The sequence below is a fragment of the Pristiophorus japonicus genome, chromosome 1, assembly GCF_044704955.1.
Source record: "Pristiophorus japonicus isolate sPriJap1 chromosome 1, sPriJap1.hap1, whole genome shotgun sequence".
NCBI classification, from domain to species: domain Eukaryota; kingdom Metazoa; phylum Chordata; class Chondrichthyes; family Pristiophoridae; genus Pristiophorus; species Pristiophorus japonicus.
This window is the reverse complement of record NC_091977.1, coordinates 413,950,880-413,978,724: the sequence shown is the minus strand read 5'-3', so window position 1 is coordinate 413,978,724 and position 27,845 is coordinate 413,950,880. Positions and strand designations below refer to the sequence as shown.

At 43.5% G+C, this 27,845-nt stretch overlaps 1 protein-coding gene and 1 non-coding gene across 2 annotated transcripts; both read right to left on the bottom strand.

The window, feature by feature from the left end:
• Positions 1-14,200: 14,200 nt before the first annotated feature.
• Positions 14,201-22,702, bottom strand: rps20 (ribosomal protein S20). The gene is made up of 4 exons (XM_070892166.1): positions 22,561-22,702; positions 18,313-18,412; positions 17,083-17,156; positions 14,201-14,420 (listed from the first exon to the last, which is right to left on the bottom strand). Exons 1-4 carry the CDS (start codon positions 22,561-22,563, stop codon positions 14,238-14,240), a joined length of 360 nt encoding a protein of 119 aa, XP_070748267.1. The 5' UTR covers positions 22,564-22,702; the 3' UTR covers positions 14,201-14,237.
• LOC139280014 (small nucleolar RNA U54) lies at positions 17,228-17,293 on the bottom strand. Its single transcript, XR_011596583.1, has one exon. It is a non-coding gene; the product is annotated as a small nucleolar RNA U54 (small nucleolar RNA).
• Positions 22,703-27,845: the final 5,143 nt, after the last annotated feature.

Genomic DNA, 27,845 nt, shown 5'->3' with positions numbered 1-27,845 from the left:
GTGAGTCAACAAAGTCGGTGTGCTGACAGACAGGCAGATGTAGATCTGGACATGGTGGGAATGTCCAGGGAGAGCATCCAGATCAGCCGTCAGCTCCTTGATGTCTTGGGTAGGATTCCCGCGAGCATTGACAGTCTGAAAGCGACCATTATGGAGGTAGGGTCACAGATTGTCAGTGCGAGCCGTGATACCAGCGAGGCCATCAATGCCCACATGAGGCTGGTGGTCTCCAGCAGTTACACTGGAGTCCCGGAGAGTGTGGCACGAGCCCGAGCAGAATACGGTGCATCACAGGCAGAAGCTCAGCTTCAGCTTGGGCAGGTAATGCAGTCAATGCCTGCCTCCATACTCTCTGCATTCCCCACTGTCACACAGGAAAGTGACGGTTCCGAAGCAAGCCAGCAAGGTGCTGGAGACCAGCCCCGTCCGTGACTGAGTGGCTCCAGTGATATGGGAGGTGGTGTCATTCCTCCGGATGACAGCATTCCGTCTCCCCCCACTCAGTCGCCAACCAAGCATCAGCGACGGTTGTCACCCAAACCACCTGTGACTGCCAAAACTGATGAAGACTAGCCAGTCAGAAGCCGGGCCTTCCACGCCACGAGCTGATCCAGTGCATCCCCAGATGCCATCTCTTACCCCCAACACAGCAGTGCTTTGACAGCCTTACTGCACGCCATCTTGGTGCCACTTTAATTAGGAGCAGCAGGCAAGGGAGGGTGATGAAGAGAAGGGGGGCAAAAGACGGTGGGAAAAAATAGTGGGGCAGGATATGATATTGCTGCATCATGTTGTTGATGCTGGATGCTGGATTATGTTTCGATAATGTTGTGGAGTTATCACACTGCTGGATACAGCTCATTTTATTGTCTCACAAAGAAGGTTACAAAGTTTACAATGTTACAATGATCAATACATTTTTTCTTTACCTTAACCATTTCTGTGTAGTGTCTCATTTGCATCCCCTGTGGTTGTGGTGGTGGTGGCGTTTGTTCCTCGCCAGGCTCCTCTTCCTTGTCTTCCTCCTCCCTCACCCCCCCCCCCCCCCCCTTTCTCCGAGGTGGTCCTGCACTCCCCATTGGCAATTCCAGTTCCCGCTTGATGACTAAATTGTGTAGCATGCAGCACACCACAATGAACTCAGAGACCTGCTGAGGGGAGTATTGCATGCAGCCTCCAGAGTGGTCCAGGCATTGGAAGTGCTGCTTGAGCACTCCAATTTTCTGTTAGACGATGTTGCGTGTGGCTGCATGGCTCTCATTATAGCGATGCTCGGCTTCTGTCTGAGGATTCTGGAGAGGGGTCATGAGCCAGGTGGCGAGGCTGTAACCTTTGTCCCAGAGCATCCAGCTCTGGCTTTGTGGTTGGCTCTGGAACATGCGTGAGACACTGCTCTCACAGAAGATGAAAGCATCATGGATGCTCCCTGGATATTGGGCATTGACTGCCATGATGCGCTGAGTATGGTTGCAGACAATCTGTTCGTTCATGGAGTGGAATCCCTTTCGGTTTCGGAAAATCTCTGCATTCTGCAAAGTTGCTTGCAGGGTGATGTGTGTACAGTCAAGGGCACCCTGAACCTTGGGGAAGCCAGCAAATCATCCAAAACCTATAGCCCTCTCATTTTGGATCTCCTTGGTCATTGGGAAGTTTATTCTGCGTGCGTACAGTGCATTAGTCACCTGGCGAATGCAGCAATGTGTAGCATGCTGTGAGAGGGAGCATATGTCCCCCGCTATGCCTGAAAGGAGCCGGAGACATAGAAGGCAAATGCCACAGTCACCTTCACCTCGACGGGCAGTACAGTCCTGTTGCCACTGGTAGGCTGTAGGTCTGCGTGTAGGAGTTGGCATATCTCTGTCAGCACTTCTTTTCAGAAGCGCAGCCTTCTAACGCACTGTGCCTCAGAGAGCTGGAGGTATGAGCGATGTTCCCTGTAAACTCGTGGGGGCTAAGGATTCCTCCCCATATGTCTGCGACCTCTTTGCTTACGTTGCAAATGATCATCAATAAGCCTCCTACCAGCTTGAAGCTGTATGGCAATAGCAGTCAGGATGAACAGCTCCTGATCTAGCATGGCCCCCATATTTTAAAATGTCCTTAAATATCCTTTATAAAACAAACTAGAAACTCACATAAACCTCGCAATCACAAGTATTCAGTAACGAGCATTCTCCTCCCCTCTTTTTAATCACTCACAACTGCAACTTTCTCATTCGCTTTCATCATCATCGGCAGTCCCTTGGATTCAAGGAAGACTTGCTTCCACTCCCAAAGTGAGTTCTTTGATGGCTGAACAGTCTGCTACGAGAGCCACAGACCCTGTTACAGGTGGGACAGACATTCGTCGAGGGAAGGGGTGGGTGGGGCTGGTTTGCCGCCCGCTCCTTCCGCTGCCTGCGCTTGGCCTCTTCGCGCTCTTTGCGTTGAGACTCAAAGAGCTCAAAGCCCTCCCGGATGCACTTTCTCCACCTCGGGCGGTCATTGGCCAGCACCTGGTGCGCACTGGGTCTGTCTAGTTTTTTTGGGCAGGTTCTCGAGTGGACGCTAAACCGGGCGAAATGCTCGAAAGTTTTGCCCGGGGTGCTAGCACAGCAATGCTCGATGATTTATGTCATCCCAATGGTCAAAACAGTAGTGGGGCGGTAAGCTTTAGCGCTGCCGCAAAACCATTGCCGAAAGATCTGCCCGGGCGCAAAATCTTGTGCGCCTCGTTTCACGTCCCCCCCAAAAAAATCATTTTTTGCCCTGCCGAGGCGCTAACTGGGGCGCAAATCAGCTGAAAATGCAGCCCATTAGATGTTAAACATTAATACAAAAGCAAAATACTGCAGATGCTGGAATCTGAAATAAAAACAAAAAATGCTGGAAATCTCAGTGGGTCAGGCAGCATCTGTGGGGAGAGAAACAGAGTTAATGTTTCAGGTCTATGACCCTTCGTCAGATGTTAAACATATTGGGCCAGTATTTGTTGTCAAAATCATCATCATCTAGCAGTCCCTCAGAACCAAGGAAGACTTGCTTCCACTCTTAACATGAGTTCTTAGGTGGCTGTACAGTCCAATACGAGAAACACAGTCTCTGTCACAGGTGGGACAGACAGTCGTTGAGGGAAGGGGTGGGTGGGACTGGTTTGCCGCACGCTCTTTCCGCTGCCTGCGCTTGATTTCTGCATACTCTCAGTGACGAGACTCGAGGTGCTCAGCACCCTCCCAGATGCACTTCCTCCACTTAGGTCAGTCTTTGGCCAGTGACTCCCAGGTGTCAGTGGGGATGTTGCACTTTATCAGGGAGGCTTTGAGGGTGTCCTTGTAACGTTTCAGGTGAGGGGCAGATGTGCAGTTAAAATCTTCCTGGTTTTTTGTTTAAAAGTTGAAAGTATTGTTGAAATAACATTAAACATTGGAATAGAGAAACAAAGATTAATCCCTCTGACCTGTGATATGTATAGACTACAAACTCACTGATCAATGATGTTTACTAACCTTGAGTCAAATTCATATCTTTGAAACAAATATGAAAAAGTGATATCCACAAGTTGCTGTTTGAGTTGTGCCGTAATGTCGTTAGCTTTGCGGAAACGGCATCTCGTTGTCTGCCTCAGCATTGAAACATATTGAATGGTGTGAAGCTGCTGTATTTACATGGTAAATACAAATTAAACTCACCACAGAAAGGTAACTCTTGGCATTTCAAGTCTTTGTTCCTATGTTTTAACGATCTGGTAAGTGTTAATTACTGCCAATCAATCTCTCAGGTGCTGAAAATTAACTAATGTAAGCATGGAATCTCATTCCTTCAGGTATTAATTGTTGGAGATTTTTAAGAGCAAAATTTAATTTTTTTAATGTTTCTTTTCAACTTTTCCTTTCTGTGTCTTTTTTCTCGTGCTTCTTAACCCAATCTTTATTTCCCTCTCTTTATTTTCCTTTCTGTACCTGATTTGACATTGAATTCACTCACTCTAATTTACACTTCCTTCTCAATCCTTGTTCTGTTTATTTCACAATCCTTCAATCTGATTTGTTCACTCAGGTCCCAGATGCCCTGTTTCCTTCACTGTGACGTTATCAGCTCACACTTTCAACAACTTGCCACGCAAAAAATTAAAAACCTAAACGTGCCAATGCAAGTCTAACTACACCCTTAGATACCCTGCAAATTATGGCTCATTCAGTTTGCATCTGATTCAAAGCATCTTTAACTTTGTTGATTTCTGATCAAAGGTAAGCAGTCTTGTTCTGCAGCTGAAATGGCTTAGCTGGCATTTTGAAAAACTGGTTTACTATGGTCAAAAGATATATTATAGTAAAACCAGGCAACATATCCTATTTTGCTAGACCAGCGTTGGAAATTGAAATGGACTAATAACATCTTAATTATCATTTCAAGCTCCCTTTTATTATTCCTCAACATTCTTTATGGCCTCATGATTTTATGAGAAGCAAAACAACAACTATTATATATTTTGCGATATAAATTATGAAAACATTAAACAAACATATGGAAAGCAAAGGCTATATATTTTTAACATTTAATGCAAGACTAAAACTAAAATATGATACTAATTTGGGAGCAAAAGACTAGATTAAAATTAAGACTAAATTTCTACTGCAAACTATCAGTAAAACTAATACTTTCAAAGTCCAGAGGCAAGACAGGAAACCAAAATTAATGTTATTTCTAAGTAAAAATAATATGGGCTCCTTTGAAACAGGAATATCAGAAATTTGATTTTTATTTAATACAATCCGATCTTCAAGAAAAAAATAAAGACAAGATTCTATTAAATAAAATTTAGCTACCTGGTAGCACACATTAAACACCCAATCATTTTTTGATTTAAGAACATAAGAAATAGGAGCGGCAGTAGGCCATTCAGTCCTTCGAGCCTGCATTGCCATTTAATAAGATCATAGCTGATCTTCTACCTCAACTCCACTTTCCCACCCTATCCCCATATCTCTTGATTCCTTTAGTATCCAAAAATTTATCGACTCTGTCCTGAATATACTCAATGACTAAGCATCTACAGCCCTTTGGGGCAGAGAATTCCAAAGATTCCCAACACTTTGAATGAAGAGATTTCTCCTCATCTCATCCCTTTATTCTGAGACTGTGGCCCCTACTTCTAGGCTCCCCAGCCGGAGGAAACATCTTCCCAGCATCTACTCCATCAAACCCCTTAAGAATTTTATATGTTTCAATGAGATCATCTCTTATTCTTCTAAACTCTAGGGAATATAGGCCTAGTCTACACAATCCCTGCTCATAGGACAATCCCTGATCTCAGGAATCGGTCTAGATTTGTTTTCAGGGTGTGGGCAAGACTGACAAGACCACATTTCTTCCATCCTTAGTTGTCCTGAGAATGTGGTGTTTTTTTTTTCCTTGAACTGCTGCAGTCCTTGCAATGATGGTACTTCTATGGTGGTGTTAGTCAGGGATTTTCATGATTTTGAGTCATTAGTGATGAAGAGATATCAGTATGTCTCCAAATCAGCTTGGTGTGCAACTTGGAGGGGAAATTGTAGGTGATGGCATTCCCATGATATTGCTGCTCAAGTCTTTCTTGGTGGTAGAGGATGTAGGGCTCAGAAGAGCTGTTGAATTAAGCTAAACAAGTTGCTGCAGTGCATCCTATATATACATATTACAGCTACAATGCGGCCGTCATAGATATTGAGTTCAGTGACAGGAGTGCCAATCAAGCAGACTGCTTTGTCCTATATGGTGTTGGAAGTCCATGAATGCCGATGAAGCTGCACCCATCCAGGTGAATGGTAAGTATTCTATCACAATCCTGACCTGAACCTTGTATATAGAATTACATAGCATCTACCATGCAACTGGCCATGCTGGTGTTTATACTCCATATGAACCTCCTCCCAATCTGATTACCTCTTCCCACATTGCCCCATATCCCTATATTCCCAGATGATAGAGACTGTGTGGGGTCAGGATGTAAGCAATTTGTTATGAAGTACTCAGTCGCTGCCCTGCTCATAGCTACGGTATTGATATGGCTGGTCCAGTTAACCTTCTGGTCAGTTGTGACCCCCAGGGTGTTGATTGCGGGGGACTCAGTGATGGTGATGCCGTTGGCAGTCAGCGGGATGTGGTTGGGTTTTTTTCTGTTGGAGATAGTCAATGTCTGCCCCTTATAGCAGATGAACTTTCATTTTCCCCCAGCTAAACATTGGGATGATCAAAGGCATAGACTTCGCCCCTGCCACAAACCTATAACATTGCCACCTCCCTGGCCACTGTCTCAGGTTGAACCAAACTGTTTACAACCTCAGTAGCCCGTCTACCTGAGCTGAGCTTCCAACCTCATATCCACTCCATCATAAAGATCACCTACTTACACATCTATAACATCACCCACCTCTGCCCCTACCTCAGCCAATCTGCTGTTGGAATCCCCATCCATGCCTTTGTCACATTTAAACAACTGTTTCAATGCTCTCCCATCCTCCATAAACTTTATCCAAAATTCTGCTGCCCATATCTTATAACAGAGGTAAAGTCATGGATGAACCAGCTATGATGGTTAGGCCAAGGACAGTGCTCTGAAGAATTCTGGCAGTAATGACCTGAACACAGCAATGGTTGGCCTCCAAGAACCACAAGCATATGTCTAATTCCAGCCACTAGATGTTTTGTTAATCCTCCTCAGTCAAATGCTGCCTTGAAGTTGAGGGCAGCTACTCTCACCTCTCCTCTCAATTCCTGGATATCTTCTCAGCTAACAAAGGGTTCTTTTTCATTATGGATGTTCCACTTTGTACTTGAAATAAGACTGTAGAATCCATAATAGGCAAAGTAAAAAAAAAAGGCCTCCATAATGTGTCACACCAGGTTCTTTAAAACTGAATTTATGGTAGATTATAACGGTGGAAATGCAGACTGTCACATGACTTTATACCTTAGGAGTAGCAAAATAAGCAAAGGGATGCTATTTAAGCATTTTATTCATCAAGAATCTGCTTGGAAGAAAGACTTGCACTTATATAGTGCCTTTCACAACCACCGGATGTCTCAAAGCACTTTACAGCCAATTAAGTACTTTTGGAGTGTAGTCACCGTTGTAATGTGGGAAAGGAATGAGTGTCAAAAGACAGCAGCCCTCTATGCTGTCACCATTGTTATTACACCAACATCTTCCATGAAACAATGACATATATGGATCAAAATGGATTAAACTAGCGGATGTGAAATGAGAATGACACCAATGTCAGAAGCAATTTGGCATCAGATGGTATTAGTATAGTTGACATACAGAAACTGAAGTCAAAGTCTTTAGCAATTGTATGAAATAGCTTTAAAGAGTGTAAAATCCTTACTATATACAAGCATAGATGCAAATTGCTCCAATACATTGGAGTGGATCATACATTCAGTATTTAAAAAGAATTGGATGATGATGAGCATATGGAGGTGGTTTCATATGTATATACATGCCAAACAAAGGACAATGTAAGGCTGTAAGTGTTGGTTGGGACAGGTTCCATTTATTAATTGGAGTAACTGAGTGTTAAGCTGAGGTCTTAAGCAAGTCAAAGGAAGACTAGATTTTTTATTCATTCATTCACAGGATGTGAACGTCACCGGCAAGGCCAAATTTATTGCCCATCTCTAATTGCCCTCGAGAAGTTGGTGCTGAGCCAACTTCTTGAATACAACAGAGTGGCTTGCTAGGCCATTTCAGAGGGCAATTAAGAATCAACCTCAAAGCTGTGGGCGTGGAGTCACATATTGGCCAATCCGGGTAAGGACAGCAGATTTCCTTCCCAGTGGACATTAGTGAACCAGATGGGTTTTTATGACAAACCGGTTGTTCCATGGTCACCATTATTGATAAAAGTTGTACCTCTCCAGTCCGGCATCCTCGGGACCTGACCGGTGCAGGACCAGAGAATTTTCTGGACCACCGGAGGTCACGCCGAAGGTACCCTGTGGAAGAGTGGCTGGATTCTCAGTGGTATAACTGATAATAAGTGGCATGTTTAAAAACAGTTCTAATGTACTTCCAGCCTTATCCGCCAATTAGGAAAATGTAGCCCATATATTTCCAGTCAGGGTCGCTATATAGTGCTCACTACTGAATTAGATAAGGCTTGCTAACTTAATATGGACTGGGAATCAAACCTGGGAACTTCTTAGTTTGAATGAAGTCTACCTTTGAACATCAGTTCAGACAACCATAAATCTATGTAAAATGCTGATGCTTGTAACGGGCAACTTTAACACCCAAGATTGAATTTCTGACTTGCTCCCGATGGGAAGTCTATGCTGAGAGCAGCATATAGGAAATTCAGGCATGTGATGCGAACAGCTTTCCAAACTTAATTCAAATGGGTGGAAAATGATGCATGGCATTTGCCTGAATCTTTTGTAAAACTGCTCCAGGGATAAAGGCTCCCCATCGGGACCATGATGTCAGAAAATCACCCTGCTAAACTTTTCTGGTGAATCTCTCCTGCAAGTGGCTGCCACTAAAAGGGTAAGTTCAATTTTTTAAAAAATTCATGTGGGGCCAGGAGGAGAACCAGTGTCGTTCGCGATCAAGGCCCCCCCCCCCTCCCGCTTTCCTCCCTCCGCATCCCCCTCCTAACCTCACAGCATCTGCCCAAGCGAAGCAAATGGCTGGAAATTCATTTCCTAAAATGGGTGAGCTGTCTGTTGAAGCACCTGCAGTTTATCTAAATAATTGAACTTAGGTTCCATGAAGAGCGCGGGTCGCGACCCCCCCGCTGGGAATGATGCCGGACCAGGGATGATCCCGTCCAAAGATTGGAGAGGTACAACATGCACTAATTTTTTTTACTTCTAGATTTATAAGAAATAAGTGCAGGAGTAGGCCATTTGGCCCTGCAAGCCTGCTCTGCCATTCAGTAAGATCATGGCTGATCTGATCCTGGCCTCAACTCCACTTACCCGCCTGCTCCCCATAACTTTTGACTCCCTTATCTTTCAAAACTCTGTTTATCTCCACCTTAAATACATTCAATGACCCAGTGTCCACAGCACTCTGAGGTAGACAATTCCAAAGATTCACAACCCTCTGAGAGAAGAAATTCCTCTGAATTTCCATTTTAAATGGACTCCTTATTCTGAAACTATGTCCCCTAGTTCTAAATTCCCCATGAGGGGAAACATCCTCTCTGCATCTACCCTGTCAAGCCCCCTCAGAATCTTATACGTTTCAATAAGATCACCTCTCATTCTTCTAAACTCCAATGAGTATAGATAGGCCCAACCTGCTCAACCTCCCTTCATAAGACAACCCCTTCATCTCACGAATCAACCTTGTGAACATTCTCTGAACTGCCTCCAGTGCAAGTATATCCTTTCTTAAAGAAGAAGACCTAAACTGCACGGAGTACTCCAGGTGTGGTCTTACCAACACTCTGTACACTTGTAGCAGGACTTCCCTACTTTTATATTCCATCCCCCTTGCAATAACGGCCAACATTCCATTTGCCTTCCTAATTTCTTGCTATGCTAACTTTTTGTGTTTCATGTACAAGGACCCCCAGTTCCCTCTGTACCACTGCATTTTGTAATCTCTCCCCATTTAAATAATTAGCTTTTTTTTATTTTTCCCACCAAAGTGGATAACCTCACATTTTCCCACATTATATTCCATCTGCCCAATTTTTGCCCACTCAGCCTGTCTATATCCCTTTGTAGATTCTTTGCGTTCTCCTCACAACTTGCTTTCCCACCTATCTTTGTATCATCAGCAAATTTGGCTACATTACACTTCATCCAAGTCATTATTATAAATTGTAAAAAGTTGATGCTCCAGCACTGATCCCTGTGGCATCCCACTAGTTACAGTTTGCCATTACCCATTTATCCTGACTCTTTGCTTTCTGTTAGTTAGCCAATCTCCTATCCACGCTAATATTTGTTCAAAGTCGCTGCCATTTCTGTTTCCCATTATTAATTCCCCCAAACCTGTGAACTCTTATCTTGTGCAGTAACCTTTTACGTGGCTCCTTATCGAATGCTTTCTGAAAATCCAAATACACGACATCTACTGGTTCCCCTTTATCCACCCTGCTTGTTGCATTCTCAAAGAACTTGAGTAAATTTGTCAAATAGTGTTTCCCTTTCATAAAACTATGCTGACTCTGCTTGACTGCATTATGATTTTCTAAATGTCCTGCTACTACTTCCTTAATGATGGACTCCAGCATTTTCCCAATGACAGATGTTAGGCTAACTGGTCTATAGTTTTCTGCTTTCTGTCTCCCTCCTTTCTTAAATAGGGGTGTTACATTTGCAATTTTCCAGTCTGCTCGGACCTCTCCAGAATCCAAGGAATTTTGGTCAATTACAACCAATGCATTCACTTTCTCTGTAGCCACTTCTTTTAAGACCCTAGGATGCAGGCCACCAGGTCCAGGGGACTTGTCCACCTTTAGGCCCATTAGTTTGCCTAGTACTTTTTCTCTAGTGATGGTGATTGTGTTAAGTCACCCCCCCCCCCCCAATAGCCCCTTGATTATCAACTATTGGGATGCTTTTAGTGTCTTCTACCGTGAAGACCGATACAAAATATTTGTTCAAAGTCTCTACCATTTCTGTTTCCCATTATTAATTCCCCAGTCTCATCCTCTAAGGTACCAATGTTTACTTTAGCTACTCACTTCCTTTTTATATACCTGTAGAAGCTCTTACTGTCTGTTTTTATATTTCTTGCTCATTTACTCTCATAAGCTATCTTCTCACTCTCTATCATTTTTTTAGTCGTCCTTTGTTGGTTTCTAAAACTTTCCCAATCCTCTGGCCTTCCACTGTTCTTCGCAACATTGTATGTCTTTGTTTTCAATTTGATACCATCCTTTACTTCCTTAGTTATCTACGGATGGTTCATCCTTCTCTTAGCGTCTTTCTCACTGGAATATATCTTTGCTGAAAGTTATGAAATATCTCCTTAAATGTTTGTCACTGATTTTCTGCAGTCTTACCCTTTAATATATTTCCCCAGTCCACTTTACCCAGCTCTGCCTTCATACCTTTTTAATTATATTTATTTAAGTTCAGGACACTAGTTTGAGAACTAGCTTTCTCACCCTCAAACTGAATTTGAAATTCTACCATGCTATGATCACTCTTCCCAAGAGATCCTTCATAAGGGATCATTAATTAATCCAGACTCGTTACACAATACCAGATTTAAAATAGTCTGCTCCCTGATTGGTTCCACAATGTATTGTTCTAAGAAACCATCCCACATACACGCTATGAACTCCTCCTCCAGACTACCTTTGCCATTTTGATTTGTCCAGTCAATATGAAGATTAAAATCACCCATGATTACTGCCATACCTTTCTTACAAGCCTCTATTATTTCTTGATTTATACTTTGCCCTACAGTGTGGCTAGTTTGGGGGCCTGTAGAGCACTCCCACCAGTGACTTCCTACCCTTATTATTTCTTAGCTCCACCCAAACTGATTCTACATCTTGATCTTCTGAGCCAGTATAATTTCTCACTACTGCACTGATCTCATCCCTTATTAATAGAGCTACCCCACCTCCTTTTCCTTTCTACCTATCCTTATGAAATGGCAAATACCCCTGAATATTCAGCTCCCATCCTTGGTCGCCTTGCAACCACATCTCTTTAATGGCAATCAGATCATACCCATTTATTTCTACTTGTGCCTTCAACTCATCTATCTTGTTACAAATGCTGCGTGCATTCAGATATAGAGCTTTTAATGTTGTCTTATGTGTATACGATGTGTCCCTTCCTGCACTTTTGCCGCTTTCTTTCTCTTTTTACATTTCTGCTCATCGGATCCCTCTCCCCACTATTCAGTTTAAAGCCCTATCTACAGCCCTAGTTATTCGATTCACCAGGACTCTGGCCCCAACCTGCTTCAAGTGAAGCCCATCCCAACAGAACATCTTCCTCTTACCCCAGTATCCTATAAATTGAAACCCATTTCTCCCACACCAATCTTTGAGCCACACGTTCATCTCTCTGATCTTATTTACCCTATGCAAATTTGCTCGTGGCTCATATAGTAATCCAGAGATTATTACCTTTGTGGTTCTGCATTTTAATTTAGCCCCCAGCTGTTCATACTCCCTCAGCAGAACCCTAGTTTTAGTTTCCCCTATGTGGAAATATCCTCTCTGCATCCAACTTGTCAAACCCCCTCATTATCTTATGTTTCGATAAGATCACCTCATTCTTCTGAACTCCAATGTGTATAGGCGAAACGTACTCAACCTATCTTCATAAGTCAACCCCCTCATCTCCAGAATCAACCTAGTGAACCTTCTCTGAACTGCCTCCTCTGCAAATATCATAGGCGATCCCTCAAAACGAGGACAATGTTTCCACACCAAAAGTTCACAGGTGTTCCAATGAAGGATCTAAAATTCCAGGTCCTGAACTACATCCTGAAGGGTGGGAGATGCCAGTGTATGGATTTTTTTAACGTGTGGTAGCCATTGCACACCAGCCACCACACGGGCTTGACAGAGCTAGGTCTTGGTCCAGTGGCAAGGATTACCCGAGACGACTGGAGACCTGCTCTGCTGCATGGACCGAACGCGTACACATATCGCAGTGTGGGCTGGCCCGTGCTGCTCCTGAATGCAAGTATATCCTTCCTTAAATACTGACACCAAAACCGTATGCAGTACTCCAGGTGTGACCTTACCAATACCCTGTACAGCTGTAGCAGGACTTGTTTTTATACTCCATCTCCCTTACAATAAAGGCCAACATTCCATTTGCCTTCGATTACTTGTACCTGCATACTAACTGTTTCATGCACAAGTCCATCTGCACTGCTGCACTTCAGTTCCAGTGCTTAAAATTACTAGTATATGCAGTTTGTTCCATTTAGGATATCCACAAAAGTAGCATCACAATATTCTCTAGTCAAATATTTGTAGCATTGACCAGTGCTGTCCACAGGGATTACATACATTTAATTTTATGGGAGATAATAAGGCATCTGAGCTTGTACAAGCAGCAAGAGTACTAAATAGATGTAGCTATCTGTATTAGAAAATGCTGATTAGCTCTCCATGAACACATGACCCGATTGCCACAAGCCACACTTCTCTGGAATGTGTAATTGGAACCACCCAATCCAAGTCCAAAGTGACTTTGCAAAGTGCAATTTGAGCCATTCTGACCCCCCAACCATAGATGGGACATTATGCGTGTATCATGGATTGTTAACAGGTTAATTGGGTATGAAGTTAAATGACCATGTCGTGACTTCCAGATTTCATCCATTCCAATGTCCCTGGTCACACAAACTTTCCGAGATATTGGATGAGTGCAAAGGGGGGTTGGAAAAACAGGATTCGTCTTCCCAAGTTCTCCTCTCTCCGCCTCCGCCCCCCAGTGTCTCTCTCTCTCTACCTCCAGCTGACTGCTCCACGCAGCCTCACGGTTTGGCTCCCACTTCCTCGTACATCGCACTGCGCACACTCGACCGAATCGAGGATGGAGTCCAATGCTCGCATGCGCAGGACACAAAAAACTCGTCACTGAACAAAAAAAAATGGTATTAGACAGCAACTAATTTGATGTGAACTTCACATGGGGAAGTCTCTGGTTGTGTCAGAAGAGGAACAATCAAGCAAAGATCCCATCCGTTTACCATTGTAGCATATGATCAATTGTGGGTATAGTTTAGATTCAATGAGAAAAGTAACCATCTGTAATAGAACTAAATTTTGTATTTGTAATTATACCCAACTATATCCAAGGCTGGATTTTTAAAGAATTGACAATAAAGCCAAAGAAATATTTTGCTTTGAAAAGTTCAGGTGTTATCCCAACCCAGTTAGTATGATTGACAACATGCAATAAATTGGGGGGAAGAACCGGGTTTGGCAGCACCGTGGCAACTTCTTTCACCTCATTCACTCCGAAGTAACCCAGATATCTTGACTTAATTCAAAGGGGGTTACTCAAGCCTTTAACGTCTTGATGGGCTTGCAATGCAGTGTCTTGAATACTTGCAATTGTACATGAGAAAATCTACAAATGCAGTTATATTATTGCTAAAATCAACCCCACAGTATAAATACTTGAAGGGATAAATTCCATTACAAAAAAAGTGGTTTCACTGATTACACTGGAGAAAAGCCTATTTGGACTATAATATCCTTATAAAATTAATAAATTTAGATTAGAAAAAAGCACCATAGGATTTTAAGTTTCTTTTATTGTATTTCCATAGACATTTAAGCATCGGCAATAGTAACCTCTACTTCAACACCAGGTTCGATACTGATGGAGGTGATCTGTTTCACAATTTCAGATGGACTGTGTAAATCAATTAGACGCTTGTGGATCCGCATTTGGAAACGATCCCAGGTTTTGGAACCTTCACCACAAGGAGTCTTTCTTGTTGTGATACGCAGAGTCTGAAACAAAGCATTTAGCAGATTAAATAGTGAATTTAACTGTTACTGTCCTGCAGGAGGTCATAATATTTTGAATTGCATCTAATTTAAGAATAAACAGTCAAGTAAACTGTCAGCAGCAGAAAGAGAAAAGATAAGCTATACGAGACTGGATGACTGATCAAAGATCTGATTCTACTGGTCACCAAACGATGCTTAGTCAGTCTGGCTCAACTAGCAGCACTTGTCTCAAGTCAAAGGCTATGGGTGCAAGCACAATGCCATGGCTTGAACTCATCTGTAGCGACAGTCCAATGCAATATCGAACAAATTGCACTGTAACCACCATTCTGAGACATAAACCAGAGGTCATTAAAGATGGAGGTCTATCGCAGTGCTATTATGCAACTTGGCCAATATGAGAATGGCTGCCACTTCTGAGACAGTGATGTTACAAGACACCAAATGCAAGTTACAACCATAATTGGCAGCAAATTACTGCATGCATTATGAAAGTAGTTTAATATCTCAAGTTTTTAGAATGCCAGGTTTTTTTTGAATGGTGGGGGTGGGAGGGGCCTATTGCTCAATTCCATGGAAACTACCACGGAACTTCAGCCATTTCAGCTCAATTTCTTGCACTTTCCCCCCGGCTGACAAAAAAAAATCAATTTCAGTCAGACACTAGCGCTTAGTGTATAATATATAAAAACAGAAAATAGTGGAAATTTCAGCAGGGAAATTTAGCACTTAATGACCAGCCTAGCTGTGCCTTCTAGATAGGTACTACATGGTACATATTACACAGCAAATTTATCTAAACAATACATGGGAGAAAACACAGGCCGAACTCTAAACAAAACATATTATGCAGCATTTCAAAAATTGTCGTCAGCACAGTTGGATCACAAGTGATCATGCCCCCTACATAAGGCCTCTCAGACATTGCTTGAATATTGCAATTGGCAGACACCTCCAATGCCTTTATTGGGGTTTGCAGTCTGGCACAGAACTCTGCTAAATTCACAACATTCCACCCAAGCTATATTCCTGGCTACCCAGATTCTGAAATCACAAAAGTTATATAGGCTCTACCTTATGCCATTCTGTTCCTCCACATCTATTTATATAGCACCTTCCATAACCTCAGGATGTTCTAAAGCTCATTACAGCTAATATACTTTTTAGTCATCACTGATGTAATGTAGGAATCATGGCAATCATCACCCAGTTCTACTAGCAACAAGAACGCAAGAAATAGGAGAGGGAGTAGCCTTTACAGCCCCTCGAGCCTGGTCTCCCATGCATTGAGATCATGGCTGATGATCTACATCAACTCCACTTTCCTACCCTATCCCTCGATGCCAAACAATATATCAATCTTGGTCATGAATATACTTATCAACTGAACACTCACAACCCTCCCAAGTGAAGAAATTTCTCCTCATCTCAGTTCTAAATGGCCAACCATTATTCTGAGATTATGAACCTCCAGCCTCAGCATCTAACTCTGTCGAGCCCACTAAGAATATTATGTTTCAATGAGATCACCTCTCAGTCTTCTAAAACACCAGAGAATATAGGCCTATTCTACTCAATCGCTCCTCAAAACAGTCCTCTCATCCCAGGAATCAATCTAGTGAACCTTTGTTGCACCCCCTCAACAGTAAGTATATCCGTCCTTGGTTAAGGAAACTAAAACTATAATACTCCAGGTGTTGTCACACCAAAGACCTATATAATTGCAGCAAGACTTCCATACCTTTATATTGCAACCCCCTTGCAATAAAGGCTACATACCATTTGCCTCCCTAATTGCTTGCTGCACCTGCATTTTAACTTTCTGCATCTACCTTTCAGATTGCAATTCCTCAATAGTCATCTCTATCTCCATTGTTTAAAAAAGTGAATCAAGTATTTCAATTTTTTAGACAGACATTTTAAAAGTCTAGCTACTACCCTTCCTTTGACGTTTGCCATACTAACCTTAAATGGAAGTCATATCTCTCCATTCCTAAAATCCGCTTCCAGGAAATTCTAACTCCAAGACTAGAATATGGCTACAACATCCACCCCAGGACTTGATACAAAGCAAGAATGCTCATTTATATAGTACCTTTCACATCCTCAGAGCATTCCATGGTGCTTCGCAATCAATTAATACTTTTTGAAGTGTAGTCACTGCTATAATGCAGGCAAATGTGCATGACAGCCTGCACACAGTAGTCCCATGAACAGCCATGAGATAAATGACGAGATAACTTATTTTAAGCGATATAGGTTGAGGATTAAATGTTGGCCTGGTCATCAGAACTCCCATGCTCTTTGAATATTACCATGAGATCTTTTACATTCAAGGGAGACAGGTCCTCCTCAGTCTCATCCAACAGATTACATATTTGATGGTCAGTCAAAATTATGTACAAGCCTCTGGAGAGGGGCATTCTGAAAGAGTTCTACCACTGAGCCAAGAAAAAGTTGATCGACTGATGAGCAATCTGTCACCCCAGCCGCCAATCTAATTCCAATCATTCTCATCTCCTCCCCAGCCCTGTAATTACTACTATAATCAGTGATCTAAACATTCCCATCAATTCTCTGGGCTGCAAATACAAAGGTCATAAAATCAATGTTTCTCAAAAGTTCTGATCTCCCTCAGCCTTTTATCTAAACAAGATCTCACCTTGGTGGGCATGCGAACAGGTCCCTTGACCTTCAGATTCTTCTCTTTGGCACCACGAATTAGATCGGCACAAACTGGAAATGGAGGAACAGTGTAGTTAGGGGGAAAAAGCATACATCACTATAATTTATGTTGTCAGCATCAAAACTGGCTCAGAATAGCGTATAACGCAATCATGTTGTTTCATTTACAGTATATATCCTCATTGCCAGCAAGTGCAAAACCCAGCAGCTTAGTTGAAACAAATACAAGTTTATGCTTCTACCAATTTATTCTTGTATTATGGAAGATGTGTTCCATTTGCCCGTTTAGATCCTTCGCTGTACAGTATGAACATTTGGTTTCGGTTTAAAAAATCTTATGCTTGTTTGCAACCAAAGATTTAGATTCTCCTCAAGAACAGATTACCACTTCATCCAGTTGCATGAGTGTGGATTAGTATTTGTCAATTTTAAAAGCTAAAGTTTCCTGGTGGCACAAAGTCAGTGAAAAATAACAGGATCCTTGGTAAATTGAGAAAACTAGTTTATTTTGAAAGTCAAACTCCAAAAGCAAGATGGACACTTTCTAGGTCCCTTTAAAAATCCAAATTGCCTCAATTTCCTTCACTGTTGAGAAAATAGTGTTCCAAGATGTGCAAGACCACCAGCAGGCTGGGGCCATTAGAGGGAGCAGCGCGTGCTTCTGCAGGAGGGCGACGGCTGATTGCGGTGCGGGCAACAGCATCAACGGCGAGGTCAGGGAGAAGGAGCAGCAAGACTTCGTAGAGGGATATGATCGGGGCCCCGGAGAGGAGTGTGTTCGGGGCCAAGGGGCAGCACAGGCCAGCCCACACTGATATGTGTGCGCACTAGGTCCGTGCAGCAGAGCTGATCTCCAATCATCTTGGTTAATCCTTGTCACTGGACCAAGAACTAGCTCGGTCAAGCCTGTGATGGCTGGTGCCATTCAAGATGTAGTTCGGGATCTGGAATATCATGTCCTTCATTGAAACACCTGTGAACTCGTCCCTTTTCGGCGTGGAAGCAAGTTATCCTCGTTTCGAGGGACTGCCTATGATGATGAAATTGCATCAACGGCGCAGTTATCTTACAGACCAGAATTTTGGCAAGACATCAAATTCTGCTCCCTCAAATGTTTGCTGATTCATTACCCATAACATCCATCCATTCATTGGGGAAATTGGTAAGAAATGATTTTAATGATCCCTATGTATTAAGTTATGCTTACCTTTCTCAAGTGATTTTACATTTCGGCTGGTCAAGGTAATTCTAATGCGGTGGATTGCAACCTCCTGTTCTACAGGTGCTTTGCCAGTATCTTTAAATGCCTGTTTGGAAGAAAAAAGTCAGGTGACATAGACAAAAAACAAATTCTCAAAAAAGACGTTCTGATGAAGCACCTTCTTATCAAAGGCAGGAGATACATGTTGAGTGTCCAAAATCCAGAGTTCCAAAATTCGTAATGTTCCATAATCCAGACCTGTCCGTGACAGGGTCGTCCTGAAATCGAAAAATATTCTGAAATCCAGACTCCCCCGCCTCAGCTGCCTGAACTCCACAGGCCTTGGCCGTCAAACTCAGACCTCACCCACCCGAACTCCCCAGGCCCCGGCCGTCCCCACATACCTGGGGCCAGTTGTTTCCAGATTTGGGACGTCGGAAAGACGTTCCGAAATCCGGAAATACCCGTACCACGGCCCCGAATTTCAGACGCTCCACCCTGTACTTGCATTGAATGCGGTGCAACGAAGTTTCACTAAATTGATTCTTGGGATGAGAGGGCTGTCTTAGGATGAGATTGTGTAGAATGGACCAATTGTCTCTAGAGTTGAGAAGAATGAAAGTTGATCTCATTGGAACATACAAGATTCTGAAGGCAATTGACAGGATAAATGCTGAGAAAACATAATTTAAGAATTAGGAGTGAGAGTAGGCCATTTGGCCCCTCGAGCCTGCTCCACCATTTAATGAGTTTGGCTGATCTGATCATAGGACTCAGCTCCACTTTCCTGCCCACTCTCCATAACCCTTTACCACCATATTGCTCAACAATCTGCACCTCTGCCTTAAATATATTCAATGGCCCAGCCTCCACTGGGGCAGAGAATTCCACAGATTTACAACCCTAAGAAATTTCAGTTTTAAATGGGCAGTCCCTTATTCTGAGACAATGCCTGCTAGTCTTGAGTGGAAATATCCTCTCTGCATCCACCTTGTCGAGCCCCCACTCTCCAATAAGTATAGGCCCAATCTATCTTAATAAGTCAACCCCCTCATTCTCCAGAATCAACCTAGTGAACCTTCTCTGAACTGCCTCCAATGCTAGTATAGCCATCCTTAAATACGGAGACCAAAACTGTACGCAGAACTCCAGGTGGCCTTACCAATGCCCTGTAAAATTGTAGCAGGACTTGTCTGCTTTTATACTCCATCCCCCTTACAATAAAGGCCAACATTCCATTTGCCTTCCTTTACTTGCTGTACCTGCAAACTAACTTTGTGTTTCATGCACAAGGACCCCCAGGTCCCTCTGTACTGCAGCACATTGCAATTTTTGTCCATTTAAATTATAAATTTGCTTTTCTATTTTTTCCAAGTAGATAACCTCACATTTTACTCCATCTGCAAAATGTTTACCCATCAATTAGGCTGTCCATATTAATCTGCAGATTTTTGTGCGTCCTCCTCACAATTTGCTTTCCCATCCATCTTTGTATCAGCAGCAAACTTGGCTACATTACACTCGGTCCTTTCATCCACATCATTAATATAAATTGTAAATAGTTGAGGCCCCAGCATCGATCCCCGCAGCACCCCACTAGTTACTGTTTGCCAACCTGAAAATGACCCATTTATCCCAAATTTGTTTTGTTAGCCAATCCTCTATCCATGCTAATATATTAACCCCAACCCAGTGAACTTATCTTGTGCAGTAATCTTTTATGTGTCACCTTATCGAATGCCTTCTGGAAATCCAAATACACATCCACTGGTTCCCCCTCAAACCCTGCTCGTTACATCCTCAAAGAACTCCAGCAATTTTTTCAAACACTATTTCCCTTTCATAAAACCATGCTGACTCTACTTTGATTGAATTATGCATTTCCAAATGTCCATCTACTGCTTCCGTAACAACAGACTCCAGCATTTTCCCCAAATACAGATGTTAGTCTAACTGGTCTATCTTTTCCTGCTTCCTGTCTGCCTCCTTTTTTTAATTTTTAAAAAGGGCATTACATCTGCTGTTTTCCAATCTGCTGGGACCTGCTGCGAATCCAGGGAATTTTGGTAGATTACAACTAATGCATCCACTATCGCTGCAGCTACTTCTTGTAAGACCCTAGGATGCAAGCCATCAGGTCCAGGGGACTTGTCTGCCTTAGTCCCATTATTTTGGCAAGTACTACTTCATTAGTGATAGTATTAAGTTCCTCCCTCCCTGTAGCCCCTTGATTATCCACTATTGGGATGTTTTTCTTGTCTTCTACCATGAAGACCGATACAAAATATTTGTTCATAGTCTCTGCCATTTCCCTGTTCCCCATTATTAATTCCCCAGTCTCATCCTCTAAGGGACTAACATTTACTTTAGCCACTCTTTTCCTTTTTATGTACCTGTAGAAACTCTTACTACAGGTTGAACCTCCCATATCCAGAACCCTCAGGACCTGGCCTGTTGTGGATAAGGGATTTTTCCGGACGAGGGTTGGTCACGTTAAATTGGATGGCAGGGGGAATATCGGGGTTGGCTGGCTTGGGAGTGTGGCGGAGAGATCATTGGGGGGGTGGGGTGGATTATGGGGTCAGACCAGCGATTGCAGGTGTCGGCAGTGAGGAAGGACTTCAATTTGTTCATGTCGGAGTCATGTGCATGCGCCACCCGATGGCCGGGAATGGTTCTGGATATGGGGTAGTTCTGGTTAAGGGAGGTTCAACCTGTATCTGTTTTTATATTTCGTGCTAGTTTACTTTCATTATCCATCTTCCCTCTCTATTAATTTTTTTGCCGTTCCTTGCTGGCTTTTAAAAGTTTCCCAATCCTCTGGCCTCCCACTAGTCTTGGCCACTTCGTATGCCCTTGTTTTCAGTTTGATACTTTACCTCCTTAATTAGCCACAAGTGGTTATCCCTTCTCTTAGTCTTTCCTTCTCATTGGAATATATTTCTGTTGAGTTATGAAATATCTCCTTAAATGTCTGCCACTACTCATCCCACACCTCAATCTATTTTCCCAGTCCACTTTAGCCAACTCTCCCTTCGTATCCAGGTTGCTTCTCCTGTCCAGAGTCTCGAATCAGGGGGCATAATCTCAGGATAAGGGGTGGACCATTTGAGAGAGATGAGGAGCAATTTCTTCACAAAGGATTGTGAATCTTCAGAATTTTTTTCCCAGCAGGCTGTGGGTGCTCATCTGAGTATATTCAAGGCTGAAAGATAGATTTTTGGATCCATGGGGAATCAAGGGATATGGAGATCAGCAGGAAAGTGGAGTTGGGGTTGATGATCAGCCATGATCTCATTGAATGGCAGAGCAGGCTTAAGGGGCCGTATGGCCTACTCCTGTTCTTATTTCTTATATAGGAACGGACATGATGGGCCGAATGACCTCCTTCGGTGCTGTAAATTTCTGATTCTATGATATTAACACCAGATTAAGATCGAAAGTAAAACATCTAACTGAACCAAATTGTTGTATGATAATCTTGAAATCTTCCACGTTGTGGTGAAATCCCAATATCAATTATGTTGTCGGGAAATGCTAAATGCGCTTATAGCCAACAGAGACTCAAGGGCACACTAAAAAAATCTGATAACAGAGCCAAACAGCTTTAGTAAACTTCTATTTTAACATCTTGCACCAGTCATACGGCTGCATCTACTTAAAAGACAATATGACACTTGCAATATACCAGCCCACGCAGTGTCTGAATTACTAATTTCTTACTTAAAATGTGACTTACATGAAACACATTAGGGATTCCAGTTAAACCTGCCCAAAACGAACCACATGAAATTAAATTAAATAAAGTCCGTTCCCTCCAGATGCGGGTTGGGGGAAGGGCAGTCAACGTTTTGCTCGGTTTAAACAGGGCACATTTGTTGTACTAAATTACTTAACCCGCACAAGGGGCTAACGACCATCCAGAAGCGAAAACAATTCAACACCGGAAAGGTCCGACAGGAAACACTGACGCGGGTTTCTCTCTTCAGATGCTCCTTAACCTGCTGAATGTTTCCAGCTCACCTCCTCTTTCTCTGTGCCAGCCGCCCGAGTAAGAAGCAACATCGACACAACAGCGCAGCGGCTCCCCCGCCACCTCACTGTGCGCCGCGCCACTCCACAACAAACCCGTCCGAAAAGTGGAGCACGCGGAAAAAACCATCCAGCCGGGCCCGAGGCCTAGTGTGTGTGTGTGTGTGCTCGCGGTCCCCACCGTCCCTCTCCTCCCTCACCCTCCCCAGGTCCGCCCCTCACCATGGTAACTTCCTGACCGACTTATCCGTCGACTCTTTCGGTTGGGATTGTGAAAGTGAACGAACAGCGGTGAGTCAGGAACAAGCGAGCAGCCTCCAGCTCCGTGCAGGCCCGCAGTCACAGCTCAAGAGGAAGCGGCGCGGCCTTGGCGGCGCTTAAATGCAGACGCCCCGGAAGCTGCTTGTTTGGGGGCGGAGTGGACAGCTAATCGAGCGGGAAAACCCGGAGCCCGGGTTCTGAACAGGAGCTGCGGCTCCACAGCGGGGTGGTCCGGAATGGCATCTTACTGTACAATGATAACTGATCTGGTGTCAGAGCTGCTCAAGCACAATCGTCAAAAGGCATGTTTGCAAAAAGTTAATGCAAGAATAGTTGACAAATGACCAGGGATCCACTGTTACCATTGCATGCATGTCCTTTCACTGGATCCGCTCGGACCCCATGGAATTGCATGGTGCTGCGGTCCTAATGCAGCTTGGGCTCCTGCTCACCCAAGTTTCGGGCGTGATTTCAGTTTGCCACCAGTTGACCTGATGTGCCAATACTTGAGCTGTCTGTTCCAATCTAGAAAATCACAAAACCCGACAACTCAAATGGGACTGACTATAGGCCTGTGAGCAGGGCCACTGCTTTAAAGGTGACCAAAGTAGTTGAATTCTGCTTTTCTTGCACAATTCCAGAATTTTTAACGCGTTTCATATTCTGCAATTCGGTTAAATCTCTATAAAAGCTGAAGCCCAATGGTCTTACCCTTGACGTGTGAAAACAAGTTCTCTTCTTCGGCAGTCCCACGGATGATTTGCTTCTGCTGATGAGTCCAATGTGGGATCTAGAGTCTCTGTCACAGGTGGGACAGGTGGTGGTCGAAGGGCCGGGTGGGTGGGGTGCTTGGTTTGTCGTATGCTCCTTCTGCGATTTGTACTTGACCACCGTGTGCTCCCGACGAAGAGACTCAAAAAAGTGTTTGACACCTTCCCGAATGCTTCTCCACTTTGAGTGGTCATCGGCCAGGGATTCCCAAGAGTCGGTGGGGATGATACATTTTTTCAGGCGGGCTTTGAGGGTGTCCTTGAAGCATTTTCTCTGCCGTCCTGGGGATCACTTGCCGTGATGGAGCTCAGAGTAGAGTGCCTGTTTCGGGAGCCTTGTATCAGGCATGCGGACTACGTGGCCAGTCCATCGGAGCTGATCGAAGGATCGATCACGCTCAATGCTGGAGATGTTGGCCTGAGCGAGAACACTGATGTTGGTACGTTTATCCAGCCAATGGATTTGTAGAATTTTGCGGAGGCAATGTTGATGGTACTTCAGTGCTTTGAGGTGCCTATTGTACATTGTCCATGTCTCTGAAACATAAAGGAGGGCGGGAACCACTACTGCTCTGTAGACCATGAGCTTGGTGCCAGGTTTGAGATCTTGGTCTTCAAACACTCTTCTTCAGGCGACCGAAGACTGCACTGGCACACTGAAGGCGGTGTTGGGTTTGTTCATCAATGTCTGCCCTCGCTGACAGGAGGCTCCCAAGGTATGGAAAGTGGTCCATGCTGTCCAAGGTCTTGTGGATCTTGATGATCGGGGGCAGTACTGTGAGGCGGGGCAGGTTGGTAGAGAACCTTTGTCTTACGGATGTTTAATGTAAGGCCCAGACTCTTCGTACGCTTCAGTGAAGGTGTCAACAATGATTTGGAATTCAGCCTGAGTGTATGCAAACATAAGTGTTGTCTGCATACTGTAGTTCAATGACAAAGGTTGGGCCAACCTTGGCGTTCGACTGGGGGTGACGGAAGTTGTCAATTTCCTGTTCGTCCTGTAGATTAGCTCCACTCCAGCAGGAAGCTTGTTGGTGGTTAGATGAAGCATTGCAGCGAGAAAGATTCAGAGGAGCATCGGTGCAATGACACAGTCTATCTTGACCCGAGTCTGCACTTGTATTGAGCCTGTGGTGGATCCGTTGGTAAGGATCATGGCTTGCATGCCATCGTGAAGCAGGCGGAGAATGGTGACAAACTTTTGAGGCATCTTTTACCCTCTAAAATAAAGTTCGGGGCCTGGAACATCAGGACCTTCATGGAAAACCCCAACAGCGACAGACCTGAATGTCACACTGCTATCGTTGCCCAAGAACTCAGATGCTTTGACATTGACATCGCCACCCTGAGCGGGACACGGCAGGCAGAAGGCGGCCAGCACAAGGAACAAAGTGGTGGATACACCTTCTTCTGGAAAGGCAAACCAGAAGAAGAACGCCATCTCCATGGGGTCGGCTTTGCCATCAAAAATGAGCTAGTCTGGTGCCTTAGAGATGCCCCTTAATAAGCCGGAGGGTACATGAGGCAGAATAAACAAATGCCTCATGTACCCTCCGGCTCACCCGAACCCAGAACCAGTACACTACGGTCATCAGTGTGTATGCCCTAACCTTAGAAGCTACAGATGAGACCAAAAAGGAATTCTACTCCAGCCTTGAACAATCCCTATCCCGAGTTCCAACGGAGACGAGCTGATTCTCCTTGGCGACTTTAATGCCAGAGTTGGAAAGGACACAGACCTATGGAGAGGCACGATGGTCAGGGAAGGGGTAGGGAAAGCCAACTCCAACGGTATTCTCTTCCTGACGAAATGTTTAGAAAACGGTCTTGTCATAACCAACACTTTGTTTCGTCAGAGAGACAATTCCAAGGCTTCATGGCAACATCCTCGTTCCAGGCAATGGCATCTGCTAGACTACGTCATTGTCCAAGCGAGGGACCCCCAAGGACGTCTATATCACAGGAGCTCATGACTGACCACTGCCTAATCTGCTCTGTTATCTCCATCAACGTTGGCAACAAAAACACTACTGCAAAAAAATCAACGCTGAAGCAGTCAAAGACCCTGCAAAAAAAAGCTCAATTCAGCCAACGCCTGACTACTTCAAATGAACCGGAGCCACGGGGTACCCATAGTGTCTGGTCTGCCCTCAAATCCACCATAATTAGAACTTGTGAAGAAACTGTTGGGTACTCTAACAGAAAACATCAAGTCTGGTTCGATGAGAACGACCAGGAGATCCAGGAGGTAATAAACCATAAACGCAAGGCATTCTTGAATTGGAAAAGAGAAAACAGATCTACAGGCAACTGAAGTCCGAGGTCCAACAAAAAAAAAACTCATGTCCTAAAGAACAGATGGTGGGTGGAAAGAGCGCAGGAGATCCAACAACTAGCCAACAACCATGACGTGCGCTACTTTTTTTTTAAGCACAGTCAGGACCACCTACGGCCCAAGCACTCAAGATCCTACCCCACTGAGGGCTAAGAATGGAGAGATACTCATCAGGGACAGTCAGTGCCTGCAGGAAGGAGCACTTCGAAAAAAACAAGTAGTTACAGAGTACAGTGAACAGGAGCTTGTTAAAACTAAAGCTGCAGACATATCCCAATATTCCCAGCACCATTATTGCATTTTTTTTTTTTTACAGTTCTGATTTAGAAAGGTCAGTCTTTGCTTAGCGGTAATACCTTTGCCTCGGAGTCAATGGTCGTGAGAGAGTTGAGCATATGGGGGCTGAATTTGCGGCCCCATACGAGCCCGTAGTGGCCCCACAAGTTTTGGGTTTAGGCATGCACTGAAACCCTGAACTTGCGATCTGTCAAGAAAACCTGACAGAAATGGGCATTTGCTGTGGAGAGCTGGGCTATTTGCCCAGCTTCTGCCCAGTGAATGTCCTTAAAATACTTATGTCTGGTAAAAGCAGGCAGCGTAAGAGTTTTAAAAAATAGAAAAATATATTTTTTTCATTCATTTATATATTAAAAACCCCGTCCATTAAGGTAAGTTTATGTTTAGCCCTGTTAAAACATAAAAAAAATAAAAAATAAAAAAACATGTAATTTTAATTAATTTTAAATATGTAATGTTTTTTTTATTTATTTCATGTGTTTATATATTTTGGGGGGGGTATTCCCATTCATACTTACGGCAGCTCCGTAAAAATGGAACTCACCATTAAGTAAGAATAGGGATCCTCCTACTTTCATTGGTGGGCCGGCCCATGTGATCCCAGAGGCGTTTGCAAACTATATGCACTCTTGAAATACGTGGGTTTCTACGCAGGCCTACGCGTAGAGGCCCAGGACCGCAAGTCACCAAACCTCCTGGACCACCAAGTAAGCTTGTAGATCTTTTGCAGGTTGGAGGTATCCGCTGGAGGAAGCCTCAACCGCAAATTCTACTCCGTGATCTTAGCTGACACTTCAGTACATTATCGAGGGAGTGCTGCATTCTCAGAAATGTCATCCGTTGGATGAGGTTAAACTGAGGTAACGTCTGCCTGCTCAAATGTATTTAAAAGATCCCATAGCACCATTCAAAGAAGTCCACTAAAGTTCTTCTGGTATTTGAATGGTGAGAAGTTAGCCTGGGAGCTTATAGTCAGCTATTTATACAGACTAAACCTACTAGGTCATATTCATCTACATGTGCAATTATATATAGAAGCAGAAAAGAATAGCAAGATACAAACAATATAATATTGAAAAACAAAAAAAACTGGAATCAATTCACAGGAGACTAATATACCCTTTTAGAAAGGTACTTAAAATATTTGACAAGTAACCAGATTTTTGGGTGACACAGTCAGATTTGACTCTTTAATAGAGATATAGCGTGTGGAAGATGCAAGTTCCAGTTTACCCAGAGTGTGAATTATTTTTGTCATAACTGAAAACTAATGGTCAGTATCATGGCTACATGCCATGGTGCTTTTTTTCATGTTGCACATGCTGTACTTTTCTGCTTATATGTATAATTGCACATGTAGTTACGACAATATTTGAAGTAAACAAAAATAAATGGTCACAATCTTTACATCTGGGAAGTGATTTGCTAATGATTGGAAATTCAATCCTCCACATTTCCTCCATGCGCTTCCCTAGACTGGATTTCATACTTGGCAATGACATGTCCTAATAGCTCAATAATCTGTCAAGACATACAATTATCAACTACAGACTTCTGGCATCAATAGGAATTCATTTTATCAGCTAGCTATTTTCCTGAAGCGTTGATTGCTATTTTGTAATTTAGTGGCAGTCTTCATTTCAGATCTAATGATTTAAACAATTAAAGAAAAATGTCCCTGTTTGTCATATAATTATGCATATTTAAAATAATTGGAAGTAGCTATCTAAAACTTCAAATGCCCTTTTTAGTCAATTGTTTCTAAATTGTTCATGTAGTGTTTCACTAGGGCACTGACTAAAGTTTCATGCAATCCCCTTGCCTTGTTAGGATTCAAATTTCCC